The sequence below is a fragment of the Vitis vinifera genome, chromosome 9, assembly GCF_030704535.1.
Source record: "Vitis vinifera cultivar Pinot Noir 40024 chromosome 9, ASM3070453v1".
In the NCBI taxonomy this organism is placed as follows: domain Eukaryota; kingdom Viridiplantae; phylum Streptophyta; class Magnoliopsida; order Vitales; family Vitaceae; genus Vitis; species Vitis vinifera.
Window position 1 is genome coordinate 2,015,312 of NC_081813.1, and position 12,238 is coordinate 2,027,549.

The window sequence follows — 12,238 nt, forward strand, 5'->3', positions numbered from 1 at the left end:
TGATAAATGATGATTAAAAAAATATAAACAAATATAAATTACAAAAATCACCTTTAAAAATAGAAAATCGTTTTAGCCGTTGTTATCCGGAAATTTTATCAATTTTTAAAAACAAAAAAAAGAATATGAATCAACCATATTTTATAAAATTTGTTTTTAAAATTATTTTTTATTTTTTAATTTAAAAATAATTTTTAAAAATATGATGATCTTAATATTTTTAAAAAATTTGGAAAAGAATAAAACAATTTAAATATTTTTATTGAGATTATTGAAAATATAATGCCAATTTATAATTAATTTTCAATAAATTTTCTAATGCTGACGTGGCATAGGCAGCGACAAATACTCTACATGTCCCACTAAATATGTAATTTGATTTAATTTAATTTTGCAAATCCCTTTCTAAATTTTGTTTATTTTATTTTTTTAACTATTTTTTTTCCCCTAATCTATTACACTCAAACCCACTTTTAAAGAACAGAGAGAAGCCATCGCCATCCTCAGCCCCCTCTCATCGCTCTTCCTGCCAAATCTTGGGCTTCGCAACAATTCTCAGGTCATCTCTACCTTTGGAATCTCTGTCAAAATGGGTATGCTCTCAACTTCCCACCATTGGATCCATCTGATTTGCTCTTTCTCTTTATATCTCCCCGTTTAATTTTCATCTTAATTCATTGATTGTATGCGTTTTGACTGCAATTATATCGGTTTTGTTGATGATTGGCGGTGTTTAGAGTTGATGGGGCGTTTTGGGTTTTGATGGGTTTGTTTATTTTTTTGAGAATTTAATTTGAATTTAATGGGGTTGATTCAGCCCTAATTTGATCTGTTACGTTTAAATCACAGGGCGGTGGGTTTGTGCGTTTGGGATTTTGGGTTGGGTCGTTCTGTCTGGTTGCTGAGAAAATTGGGGAAAAGGAGTGAGAGTAGAGGTTTTTATTATGGGTATTTTGTTATATTGGAAAGTAGCTACCCGGGTTTCGGGGCTAATACGATTATTTTGGTTGGATGACAAAATTGAAAATACGAGTTGGGATGTCTTTTTGTTTGGTTCTCTCAGCTTCCAAATAGAGGGTTACAAAATTTTTGTGAAGGGTTAATGGATTAAGAGCAAATTTTCCCGGATATGGTATGAGATTCGTTTTGAGTTTTGTGGCTGATCTGTGTCCGAAATGTCTTCTTCTTGAGCTTGAGGAAGATTCTTACTTCGAAAATGTTCTCTTTTATGGCTAATTTGTACAAAAAGTTAATATAGATCAATGTCCAAAAGTATTTATGGAGAAATACGTTCTTATGGTATTCCTTTGTATACATTAGGGATTTATAGTATTGCTCATTGTCTAGTGTAAAAAGTAAACCCAGTATGAATTCATGAGCATTCCTTAATATGAGAAGTATAATTTTTGTTTTGTATTGTTTCTTTGAGTAATAAGATTGTCTCCTTTCACAGGTAATGCCGATGAATGTTGTTCGACACAGCTCATTGATGGGGATGGCATGTTTAATGTTCATGGACTTGAAAATTTTATGAAGGAGGTGAAACTGGCTGAATGTGGTCTTTCATATGCTGTAGTTTCCATCATGGGCCCACAGAGTAGTGGTATGAACTGCTAATCCATGCCCAATATTATTATTTGTTGTGTTTTATTAAGTGAGGCATTTTTGTTGGAGATTACAATTGAGTTATCCAATTTTCACTTACGCTCTATTTGTTAGAGTGATTCACTAATACTATGGAATAAACGAAAAAGAATGCCTTCAAATGAGGCTGCTATTTAGGACTCTGTTGCATTGGTCATTGAAAACCAGGTTCTCTATCAAAAAGTCTAAGGGATAACTACTGTATTTGGTATCTGTTCATTTGCATATATTGCTGTGTCAAAAATTCTTTCCGTCATACTGTTTTATCTCAAGGTTTGATACTGTTTTCTATAATTCGAACAGGGAAGAGCACACTATTAAATCATTTGTTTGGTACCAACTTCAGGGAGATGGATGCTTTTAGAGGAAGGCATGTAATCATGATTGTCTCGTGTTGATCACCTTTTTATTTTTCATTTTTTTTAATCAAACTTGGGAAAGTTGACAGGATCCAATTCTTTCAGGTCTCAAACCACTAAAGGTATTTGGTTAGCAAGATGTGCTGACATTGAACCTTGTACTCTTGTAATGGATTTGGAGGGTACTGACGGAAGAGAACGAGGAGAGGTGCCTTTGCAAGCTCTTTATATAGAAGTTCATCTGCCTTTTTTTTTTTTTTTTTCACTTGATGCATATGTAGGAGTTAGAACATTGATGCTCAAACAATAGACTTTCCCCATTCCCACCCCAAACCTGTCTCTTTACCATCTGAGACATGGCCTGTGGATTAATATGCTTTTGTTTGCTGTGATCACTTCATAGTTTTCGATTGGATGCCTTGCCCTACGTTTGAACTTTTTGTGCAAACTTTTGTTCCTTCCCTTGCATGCTTGTAGTGTATAACCCCTGTCATCTTCTTCTTTGTTTGTGATATTTTGAAATGCTATAACTGACTCATCACATAAAAAAAAAAAACCAAAAAAGAAGCCATAACAGTATCCAAGCTTCTTGATCTTGTAACCTTTGTTAAAGCTTTTTGATCTTTACATGATTTTGATCTGTCTAGACTAAGAAGGAAAATGGATTACTTTTAGCACTTCTTGCAACCTAATATTTGGTTTTTGCTTTCTTGTCAGGATGATACTGCATTTGAGAAGCAGAGTGCCCTTTTTGCTCTTGCTGTTTCAGACATAGTGCTAATCAACATGTAAGTTTTATTACAAAACAAGGCATATAACTTGGATTCTACAGATTATGTTTCAGTTAAACATGTTTTGAGGTATCTCTTTAATGGTTTATGCGAGTAATATCTTGAAGCGAATTTTGTTTAGGTGGTGTCATGATATTGGTCGTGAGCAGGCTGCAAATAAGCCTCTTCTGAAAACTGTATTCCAGGTATCTCTTTATGCTGACAATTATTCTGAATCTCAAGAGCTTCAGTTGTCTAACTTTATGATGTTATATCCTTACAGGTTATGATGCGATTGTTTAGTCCACGAAAAACAACTTTGATGTTTGTTATTCGTGATAAAACAAGGGTGTGTTTTCTCTCTTGTGCCTTATTTGATGTTATAGTGCGAGGGATAGCTAGTATTTTAGTTGTATGTTTGTTTGTTTAAGTGAGATATTAAGGTGAGCTGAACTTTAAGTGCTGATTTTTTTTGTATACAGACACCACTGGAAAATTTAGAACCTGTTCTAAGGGAAGATATCCAGAAGGTAAAGAATTTGTTGTTTCCTTGTTTATTTTATTAACCATGAGTTGTTGATTTTGTAATGTGTTCTTTTACTGTATGCAGATATGGGACTCTGTTCCTAAGCCACAAGCACATAAGGAAACTCCGCTGAGTGAATTTTTTAATGTAAGATGTTACAATTTTAGGCAAGATAAGCTTAGGAATGTCCATTTCTATTTTTCACGAGGATTTGCTTTTGGATTTATGTTTGGCTTACTATATCTATTAAATGGTCAGGTTCAAGTTACAGCTCTTTCTAGTTATGAGGAGAAGGAAGAACTGTTTAAAGAGCAGGTGCGGACAATATGCATATATGATGTTTCTCAAGGGGTATTTAGGCATGTGTGGAATAAAATTCATTCCAGCATGCATAATAACCCATTTTGTTTGTTTTTCTTGACTTTTGTTTCAGAAGACATAAAGAAGGAATTTCAGGCTAGAAAATCATTTCACTTAGAATCTTTTCACTGTTTTGACGATTTGTCTTTTTTACATTATTTGTTGCATTCAAATCCCATGGAACTTGAAAATGAATCATTTTGATTCCATGGTATCGAGTGTCCCCTTGCATTTTAGCGTCATTTCATTGCTTAGTTTATTGATTTTGGCTTATTACATAGCCATACCTCTTGTTCATACATTTGTTTGTAATTATTTGAATTTTGTCATGTATGAAGGTTGCTAGCTTAAAGCAGCGATTCCACCAATCTATAGCACCTGGTGGTCTTGCTGGAGATCGCCGAGCTGTAGTACCTGCTTCAGGATTTTCGTTTAGTGCTCAGCAGATCTGGAAAGTTATTAAGGAGAATAAGGACCTTGACCTTCCTGCTCACAAGGTAATTATGTGAATTTTACTTGTCAGAAATCACAAACAAGAGATGCATTATGTGCTCATTTTTTTGTCTTCTGTCCATGCATAGGTAATGGTGGCTACTGTTCGCTGTGAAGAGATTGCCAATGAAAAGTTTGCCTATTTTGCCTCAAATGAGGTAGCTTCTTTAATATTCTGAGTTTTTGTTTTGATGCTTTTATGATAAAATTCTTGTTATAACTATTGACACCAGCTAATTTGCTTTTCAAATTATACCAGGAGTGGTGTCAAATTGAAGAGGATGTGCAAACTGGTACTGTTCCTGGCTTTGGAAAGAAGCTCAGTTTAATTATTGGTTCTTGTCTATCAGGGTAAGTATATTCTCTTGAGGCGTTATCTATTTTCCCTGTGGTTTTGTGGTAGGTTATGATAAAATCTTTTGATACGTAAGCTTTGTCAAAACTAAGTATTTGGCTACATTAGTTAAAATAGATTGCAATCTGTCAAAAACAATCAAGGAACTCATAAGTGCTCAAACTAAGTGTAGAGCTATGTCTTCATCTTAGGTAAGGCAAATTTATCTATCACCTTTGGCACAAAGCAAGCTTTGTTGATGAGGAACTCTGATAAGAAACTCAGCTACAATTCAAAAGGATATAGAATATCCAAAGTTATGTGATGAGAAGCTTAATGCTAGAAAGGTATTTTATGCATCAAATGAAGAGCATAGCTCATTGTAGTGGTATAAGTCTTGTTTCCAAAGTTTTGTTTTAAATAAAGCTGGTGATAGGTCTTTTTAAATATTGGAATTATTTTTTATTATTCTATTGATATTCTAATCATGCTTCATTTTTTGTAAGCATGTTAAGCAATATGGGATAATGCTGCCTCAGGGTTACCTTTTGACTTTTACCATATTGGTAGTACTAATAATGGTGGTGAAATTAGTGGAGAAGAACAGTTTCTTTATTGAATGAGCTACATATAGCCAAAATTATTGCATTATTACAGTATGAAGACAGCATGAATTGAATAAGTGATCATTTTTTTAGATGATGTCTACATTTGATTATTTGATCTTCTGGCTTTGCTTGCTTCATTAGATGGTATGGCCTAATGTCAGTAAGTTTTGATACAACAGTCAATTTAATTTTCAAATATCAACTTGTCTATCACTGATATTTTGTTTTGGCCATTGATTAATTGGGGCTTTTCTTTATTTGCGTTGGTATGCACCTTATGCACTGGGATTCACCTCTTTGTCTGTTAATGAAATTTTTATTTGCCTATAAGAACAAAAAATTTAGTTGCTTTTTTATTTATTTATTTTCTTTTTTTGTACATTTAGGTATGATGCAGAAGCTATATATTTCGATGAAGGTGTTAGATCTGCAAAGCGGGAACAGCTGGAAGCAAAATTGCTGCAAGTAATACCTCCCAACAGTATTTTTGCATAAAGTTTAGGAGTTTCATGCCATTTTTGATTTATAGTTAGATGATGGAAGAATTGCACTTAAACTGAGAATGTAGGATGTCAGGTGATTGGAATTATTTATGTGTGATGTATAATTTAGGGGTTGAGAATATCAAGAATAATAAATCTTTAAAATGAGGCTGACCTCTTGATACAGGTCTCAAGGGCAGAAATGCTGCAAGTATATCAAAACTGGCAAACAAAACAATATCTGATAATATTTTTTTTATTAGATTTCATTGACAACTCAGGTGTCTAGGTTGGGGAAGGGCCTTTTGTTTGTCTCCTTTTCTTTTTCCTTAAGTGTTCTTATATGAGTCCTGTATATAATTTTTCTTATGAAAAAAACATCTGAAACTGTTTTACATGTGTTTTTATTGGTTAGTCTACAACATATAGATTGGAACTAGTGTGTAGAACCATGAGGTTGAGGAAGGAGACGCTTTTTGAATACCACCTCTAACAGGTCTTGTTAAGTTAAAATTGGATCGATGTTCCTTGGGTGATAACCCACGGTAGATAGGGATTACAGCATGGGGGGTTGCTTAGGGACCACTTTGCCATAGTGGTAAGAACATTCTTTAAACCTGTAGTTCTAGGTTTACCTTTTGAGACAGTGATTTGAGTCCTTTTGAAAGTGTTATTGCGGGCAAAAGTGTTAGTCCTCTCCAATCTCTTAGCAGAAGGAGATTTTTCTATTGTCATATCATGGATGACTAAGAAAGAAGGAAGATGATGGAAGTGTGATGGGTGGTTGGCCAAATTATTAATATTTCTTCATGTTGGAATGTTCCTTTTTTTTTTTGGTCCTCTCATACTCTGCCTATGGGGTTGAAAAGTAGTATAAATAACGTAGTCTAAAGAGTATTGATAACATTGGGGAACCTTGCAAAAGGAGGCTCTTGTGGGCTTAAATTACTAAATTAGTGCAATTGCCTTCTTATACCATTCTTTCTTGAATATGTATAAAAGTTCCAGTTGTTCCTATCTAATTTTCAGTTTTATTTATTTATTATTTTTATATTTATTTTTCTCATTTCTTGGCTCTTGATCTGTTAGCTTGTTCAACCGGCCTACCAATTGATGTTGGGACACATAAGGTCTGGAACACTAGATAAATTCAAGGAAGCATTTGATAAGGCTTTGAGTGGAGGAGAAGGGTTTGCTGTGGCTACTCATGGTTGCACAAAGGCTGTCATGACTCAATTTGATGAAGAATGTGCAGGTATAGTTACAAAATTCTCAAGGCCAATTCATTAGCCCACTTACGGCGTGTTCTTACAAGCTTACCTTTGGATTGTTTTCTGTCTTATCTTTATATTGCTATTGATGCTGACGGTAAATCAAAGTTTCTTTTTTGTTTTTGTTTTTTCCATTTTTTATTATCATTGTTGTGTTTGCTTTTTGACTAAAAATGAACTTCAAACCAACATAGCTTGTAGGAAGTTTTATTAAAAAAGCAAAAATAGTAAGGTGCAGCAATGGCAGTAGCAGTGCTGGATGAGCAAGATTGCTAAAGAGATTCTGCAAAAAAGAATGCCAAAAGGATTTCATACTGTTGGTTTGAGATATATATAAAAATCTGGTTAATCTTAGCTTAGCATAAGCATAATGCAGCTTACTAGTCATTTTTCTTTTCATCCCTTTATATACATGCAATTCCTAGTATGGAGCAAATGCAGCAAAAAATGGAGTGGTCTTATGGTGGTCCAGTATGGCTAGAACTGGAATGGATCCTTTTGAAAGAGATAAATGTCGTTTTATGAGAATCATGGAATAGCAAAAATTGCCTTTGTATGTGATAAAATACTGAAATAAATTGACGTCATCAACAGTTACTGTTGTCAAAATTTACTTATGTTACAAAGCTTTGCTCTTCCTGATGATTCTTGAGAACTGGATAATTTGCTGGATGGGCTTGATGACAAGTCAAATGGTTGGTGAGGGGAACCGGAACTATGAAGCCATAGGTTTGAGGCTTGTTGTCCACAAAATTGCAATTGTATACTGACATTTTATCTTTGCAGATGCTGTTATTGAGCAAGCAAACTGGGACACCTCTAAAGTAAGAGATAAGCTTCGTCGTGACATAGATGCACATGTTGCTGCAGTTCGTGCTACCAAACTGTCTGAACTTACTGCCTTGTATGAGGTATGATGGCATGTGAATCATTTTCTTTGGACCCTATGCTTGCTCAAGTTAGTGACTTGAATTATAATGACAAATTTGAAATTTGAGAACTGTTTGGCACATGGTACTTTTCAAATTAATTTGGAAAATTTTGCAAACCTATTGATAAAACAGTAACAATTATTATGTTTACAAATAATTCTGATTAGTGTGAAAACATGGTGGAGAAAATGAAGCAAATATGGTCCTTCTGTAATTCTCTGTGATGTTTTTCTAATTATTCTAACACTCATCATGTTAATGAGTAATTTTGCTAATAATTGCTAATTATAGTACATTATTGAACTATTCCATGGAAGCAAGTTAGGTATAATAACAAAGTTGCATACAATTAGGGACTTCTTTACAACATTTGGAGAATTTCTCCAGGTTACTGTTGACAAATTAAATTTTCACTAAGAACCCTACTAATGGCAATGGTACATCTTCAGGGAAAACTGAATGAAGGATTATCAGGACCAGTGGAAGCTCTTTTAGATGGGGCTAGCAATGAGACCTGGCCGGCAATAAGGGTGCTTCTTTTACGTGAGACTGAATCAGCTATCTTAGGGCTCTCTAGTGCACTTTCTGGTTTTGACATGGATGAACAGACTAAAGATAAAATGCTTGCAAGTTTAGAAAATTATGCAAGAGGTGTAGTTGAAGCAAAAGCAAGAGAAGAAGCTGGAAGGGTCCTGATCCGTATGAAGGACAGGTTGCAACTGTTACATTATTTGAAATTCTTTTATTTTCCCTTTTTATTTTTAGATTACAAGAAATCGGGATCTACTGCTTTGGACTGTATCAAATGGGGATGGATTTTACTGCATGCAGGTTTGCGACATTGTTTAGCCATGATTCTGACTCAATGCCACGTGTCTGGACTGGGAAAGAAGATATTCGTGCAATCACCAAAACTGCTCGTTCTTCTGTATGATTCACTTTGTTATCAATTGTTGGATCTTCAGTTGTTTGTTACATTTGTATCTGTAAATCTTATAACTTTTTTTTTTTCAGTCCCTGAAGTTGCTTTCTGTTATGGCTGCAATACGTTTGGATGATTATACTGATAATATCGAGAATACTTTATCTGCTGCTTTGGTGGATAATGTGAAAAGTGCTGTTACCAATAGGAGCATCACAACAGTTGATCCACTTGCCTCAAGCACTTGGGAAGAGGTAACTATTTTCATTTGATGAAGGTCTCTTTTTCTCTTGCATTCTTAAAGTCTGATTGTGTGCTCAGTTTTGTAATCCATCATAGAAAACAAGTGTTATTCAATAGAATAAGTGTTTTGGACTGTGAACTTACAATGTGATGGGCATTGCCTGAATTGGCTTTTTGTAACACATAATTTAAACCTAAACTGCTTTGGCTGTGATCTGTCTAGCTCCAGCCAAATTTATTGTTAATATCTATGCTGGAAAGAGATTTTTAACTTGGTTAATCACCACGTCTAGATTTATATTAGCAGAGATAAATATAAATAGAATACCCTTTGTTTAATTTTGATATGAAAATTGCCTTCAGTTGCAATCTGCCTTGGAGCTTCATTCTTTTTTATTATTTAAGATCTCTCTACGTGTGAAAATTTTGTTCTTTTGACTCTAAAGCACTAAGTGTTTCTTGTGGCTAATTAATTCTGTCCAGGTTCCTCCCTCAAAAACATTGATAACCCCTGTTCAGTGCAAAAATTTGTGGAGGCAATTCAAGATGGAGACAGAGTACAGTGTAACTCAGGCCATTGCTGCTCAGGCATGATATCATATATTTAACTACTTTTAGCATTCTTTATATCAATTTCCAGTTATTTTTTTGTTCCCCTGAAATATGAGAACCAGCTTGGGCTGGATATTGGGTTCTTTTTCCCCCAAATTGTTTGGCTGATGAGAAATACAATAGTGGGAATGCATGGTTATGACAAGGCAAGATTCAGAGTAACCGTCCAAAGGAATGCAAAAATGGGAAGGGGATTTAACAGTGCATCAGATAGTGGGTAAAAAGTTTAGCATATAGGTGGGAGGTTTGCTACTCTCTAGGCTGAGCTCAGTGCTAGTCAATCTAAGTCTGATTTACCTTAGGCCAAGCTCAGGATGTTTTGCATTTAACTTCAGGCTAAGCTTGGCCGTCCATTAAAAGAATTACTTTATAAATGCATTTGTTGCCAAAAATTGAAACTTGAACCTAATACTTAGGAGGGGTTAAGATATTTGTGTGAAGAAGGTATCACATCCACTAGTTGATCTGATGGGGCTAGCCAATCTGTAAATGTGATCCTTTAGTATGTATCATCTGTTTGCTGTGTGCCTAAGAAACAAATTTGTCTCTGTTTCTATATTTGATAATATAGAAGCCCTAGTTTCTCATTAGAAACCCCAAGGTATCTTTGCATCACCCAGAGTCTGTGAGGTCAATTTTAAGTCATCGGAAACCAATGAATAACATGCAGTCCTTCTATGAAGCATATTTCATGCAATTTACTGAAACCTAAGTTATTTTTTATTTTTTATTATTTGGGGCATGGATGTAAAATACATGGATAAGACCAATATTTTCTTTGAGAAACAGTATCAAAATATTTCACTAACCATGCCCCATTACCGTCAATGGTATCTAATTGTTTTCACTTCCTCTTTCAATTATCAGGAAGCCAACAAGCGTAATAACAACTGGTTACCACCTCCATGGGCAATTGTTGCTATGGTCGTCCTGGGATTCAATGAATTTATGACACTTCTAAGGTACTTGTTTGCATGTAACTGTGGAATCGATTTGTTGGTGTACAAGCTTCCAAGATTCCCCTTTGTTTGCCGCTGGGTTTTAATTATCTTAGCATTTCTTCATGGCAGGAATCCTTTGTATCTAGGTGTAATCTTTGTTGCTTTTCTACTCTCAAAAGCCCTATGGGTGCAGCTAGACATTGCCGGTGAATTCCGCCATGGCATTGTGAGTTCCAAATTATCTAAATCGTTTAAGCCATCTACTTGTGGGTTTGTTTGAAAGTATCTTCAAGGACGAACAATTTCTAATAATCATTCAAAGTTGTTCCTTGAAAAAAAATTCCCTTTCTATTTCATCAAAAACTCTTAGAAGGCTGATTTTCAACTATGCATGCTTGCAGGTTCCTGGGATGCTCTCCTTGGCAACCAAGCTCCTTCCCACTGTCATGAACCTTCTAAGAAAACTGGCCGAGGAGGGGGCAAAGCCTCCAACCACTGACACTCGAGGAAATCCTCTACCTGGATCAAAGAACTTCCGAAATGGAGTGAATACCAGCAGTGCTGTATCATCAAGTGCTTCATCCGAAATAACATCGGAAAATGGAACTGAAGAATACTCAAGCTCCTCAAAACAAGACTAGGTGAAACAATATAATATCTAATCAGCTAGCAGGTTTTCCTTTCTTTGAAGTTGCTGCTCTTCTGCTCACTCTATGTTGGGGATGCTCAGCTTATATGAACCATGCATGTCAACACTAATTGCGAGCATTTGCGAGGAACCCGCTTTGAAGGCATTGATTTTTGCATAGGTGCCACATACTGGGGGCTGTGGTTTGTTGTGAAAAAGTCCCCATTAAATAGCTTTTCATATTTCAGTTTTCTAGGTGTTTATTTTGGTTCTGCTTGTGGGATAAAAATCAGAAGCCTCTTCTTCATCCTCCCTTGATTATTATCATTGATTCTACTGGTTTGCCTTCAGTTTTGTTTTGTGAGAATTACGCCACCACCATTATTGGTTTTGTATTTCCCCATAAGTTGAACAATCTGTGTGTGTGACATAGGGGAGAAGAGAGGTACTTTCTTTTCAGCCAAACAACATATTAAAGGACCATTTGAGTCACATTCTGAACCTATTTATGTATCCAAAAACATTTATAGTTACTGTACTTGTGCCGGCTTCAACCCCAACTTGTTGAATCTAGCTAACTCTTGTAAAATTTGCAGGATTGTTTTACAGGAAAACCGGTTTTTGCAGTGGGAACATGCTGATAAATGTAACTACTGGAGAGAAAGAGGTACCATGGTTTGGCCTTTTCTTTGAAACGGTACTTGCAGGATGGAAAATGTAAACAGTACCTCCATGCAGTCTTTATAAGGTAGTATAAAGGGGTCCAATCATAGATAGGATATTTTTAGGAAAATACTGTCTTTTCTTGGTACTCAGGAGGTCATTTTGGGAACCTTTTAGTGTATGCTACTTTTATTAAAAAAAAAAAAAAAAAACGCTTTTATAAATAATTGGAACTCAGTTTCACATTAATTTTAGGAATTGTTTTTAGTTTAAAGTGTTTTTGAAAAAAAGAAGAAAAAAGGTGTTTTGATAAATTTTAGAAAATGTTTTAAAAAAATCTGAAAAATCACTTGTAGAGTTGGAAATGGAAAATTGTTTGTAATATTTTTTGTAGAAATGTTTGATAGGTTCTTTAAAAATATTTTTTGAGAAAATATTTTCACTAAAAATA

At 34.9% G+C, this 12,238-nt stretch overlaps 1 protein-coding gene across 2 annotated transcripts; it reads left to right on the plus strand.

The window, feature by feature from the left end:
* Window positions 1–394: 394 nt before the first annotated feature.
* Window positions 395–11,678, plus strand: LOC100254873 (protein ROOT HAIR DEFECTIVE 3). 2 transcript variants are annotated; one of them, XM_010656221.3, is made up of 23 exons: window positions 395–593; window positions 1,454–1,603; window positions 1,948–2,014; window positions 2,109–2,211; window positions 2,721–2,791; window positions 2,916–2,979; window positions 3,057–3,122; window positions 3,256–3,303; window positions 3,384–3,446; window positions 3,558–3,614; window positions 3,998–4,156; window positions 4,241–4,309; window positions 4,411–4,502; window positions 5,480–5,558; window positions 6,665–6,830; window positions 7,633–7,757; window positions 8,228–8,490; window positions 8,610–8,706; window positions 8,793–8,954; window positions 9,427–9,531; window positions 10,423–10,517; window positions 10,626–10,722; window positions 10,898–11,678. In XM_010656221.3, the coding sequence occupies exons 1-23, from the start codon at window positions 590–592 to the stop codon at window positions 11,135–11,137; spliced, it is 2,442 nt and encodes an 813-aa protein (XP_010654523.1). In that variant the 5' UTR covers window positions 395–589; the 3' UTR covers window positions 11,138–11,678. The 2 variants fall into 2 exon arrangements, with proteins under 2 accessions (XP_010654523.1, XP_059595429.1); XM_059739446.1 differs by lacking the exons at window positions 395–593; window positions 1,948–2,014; window positions 2,109–2,211 and having other exon boundaries at window positions 1,489–1,603.
* Window positions 11,679–12,238: the final 560 nt, after the last annotated feature.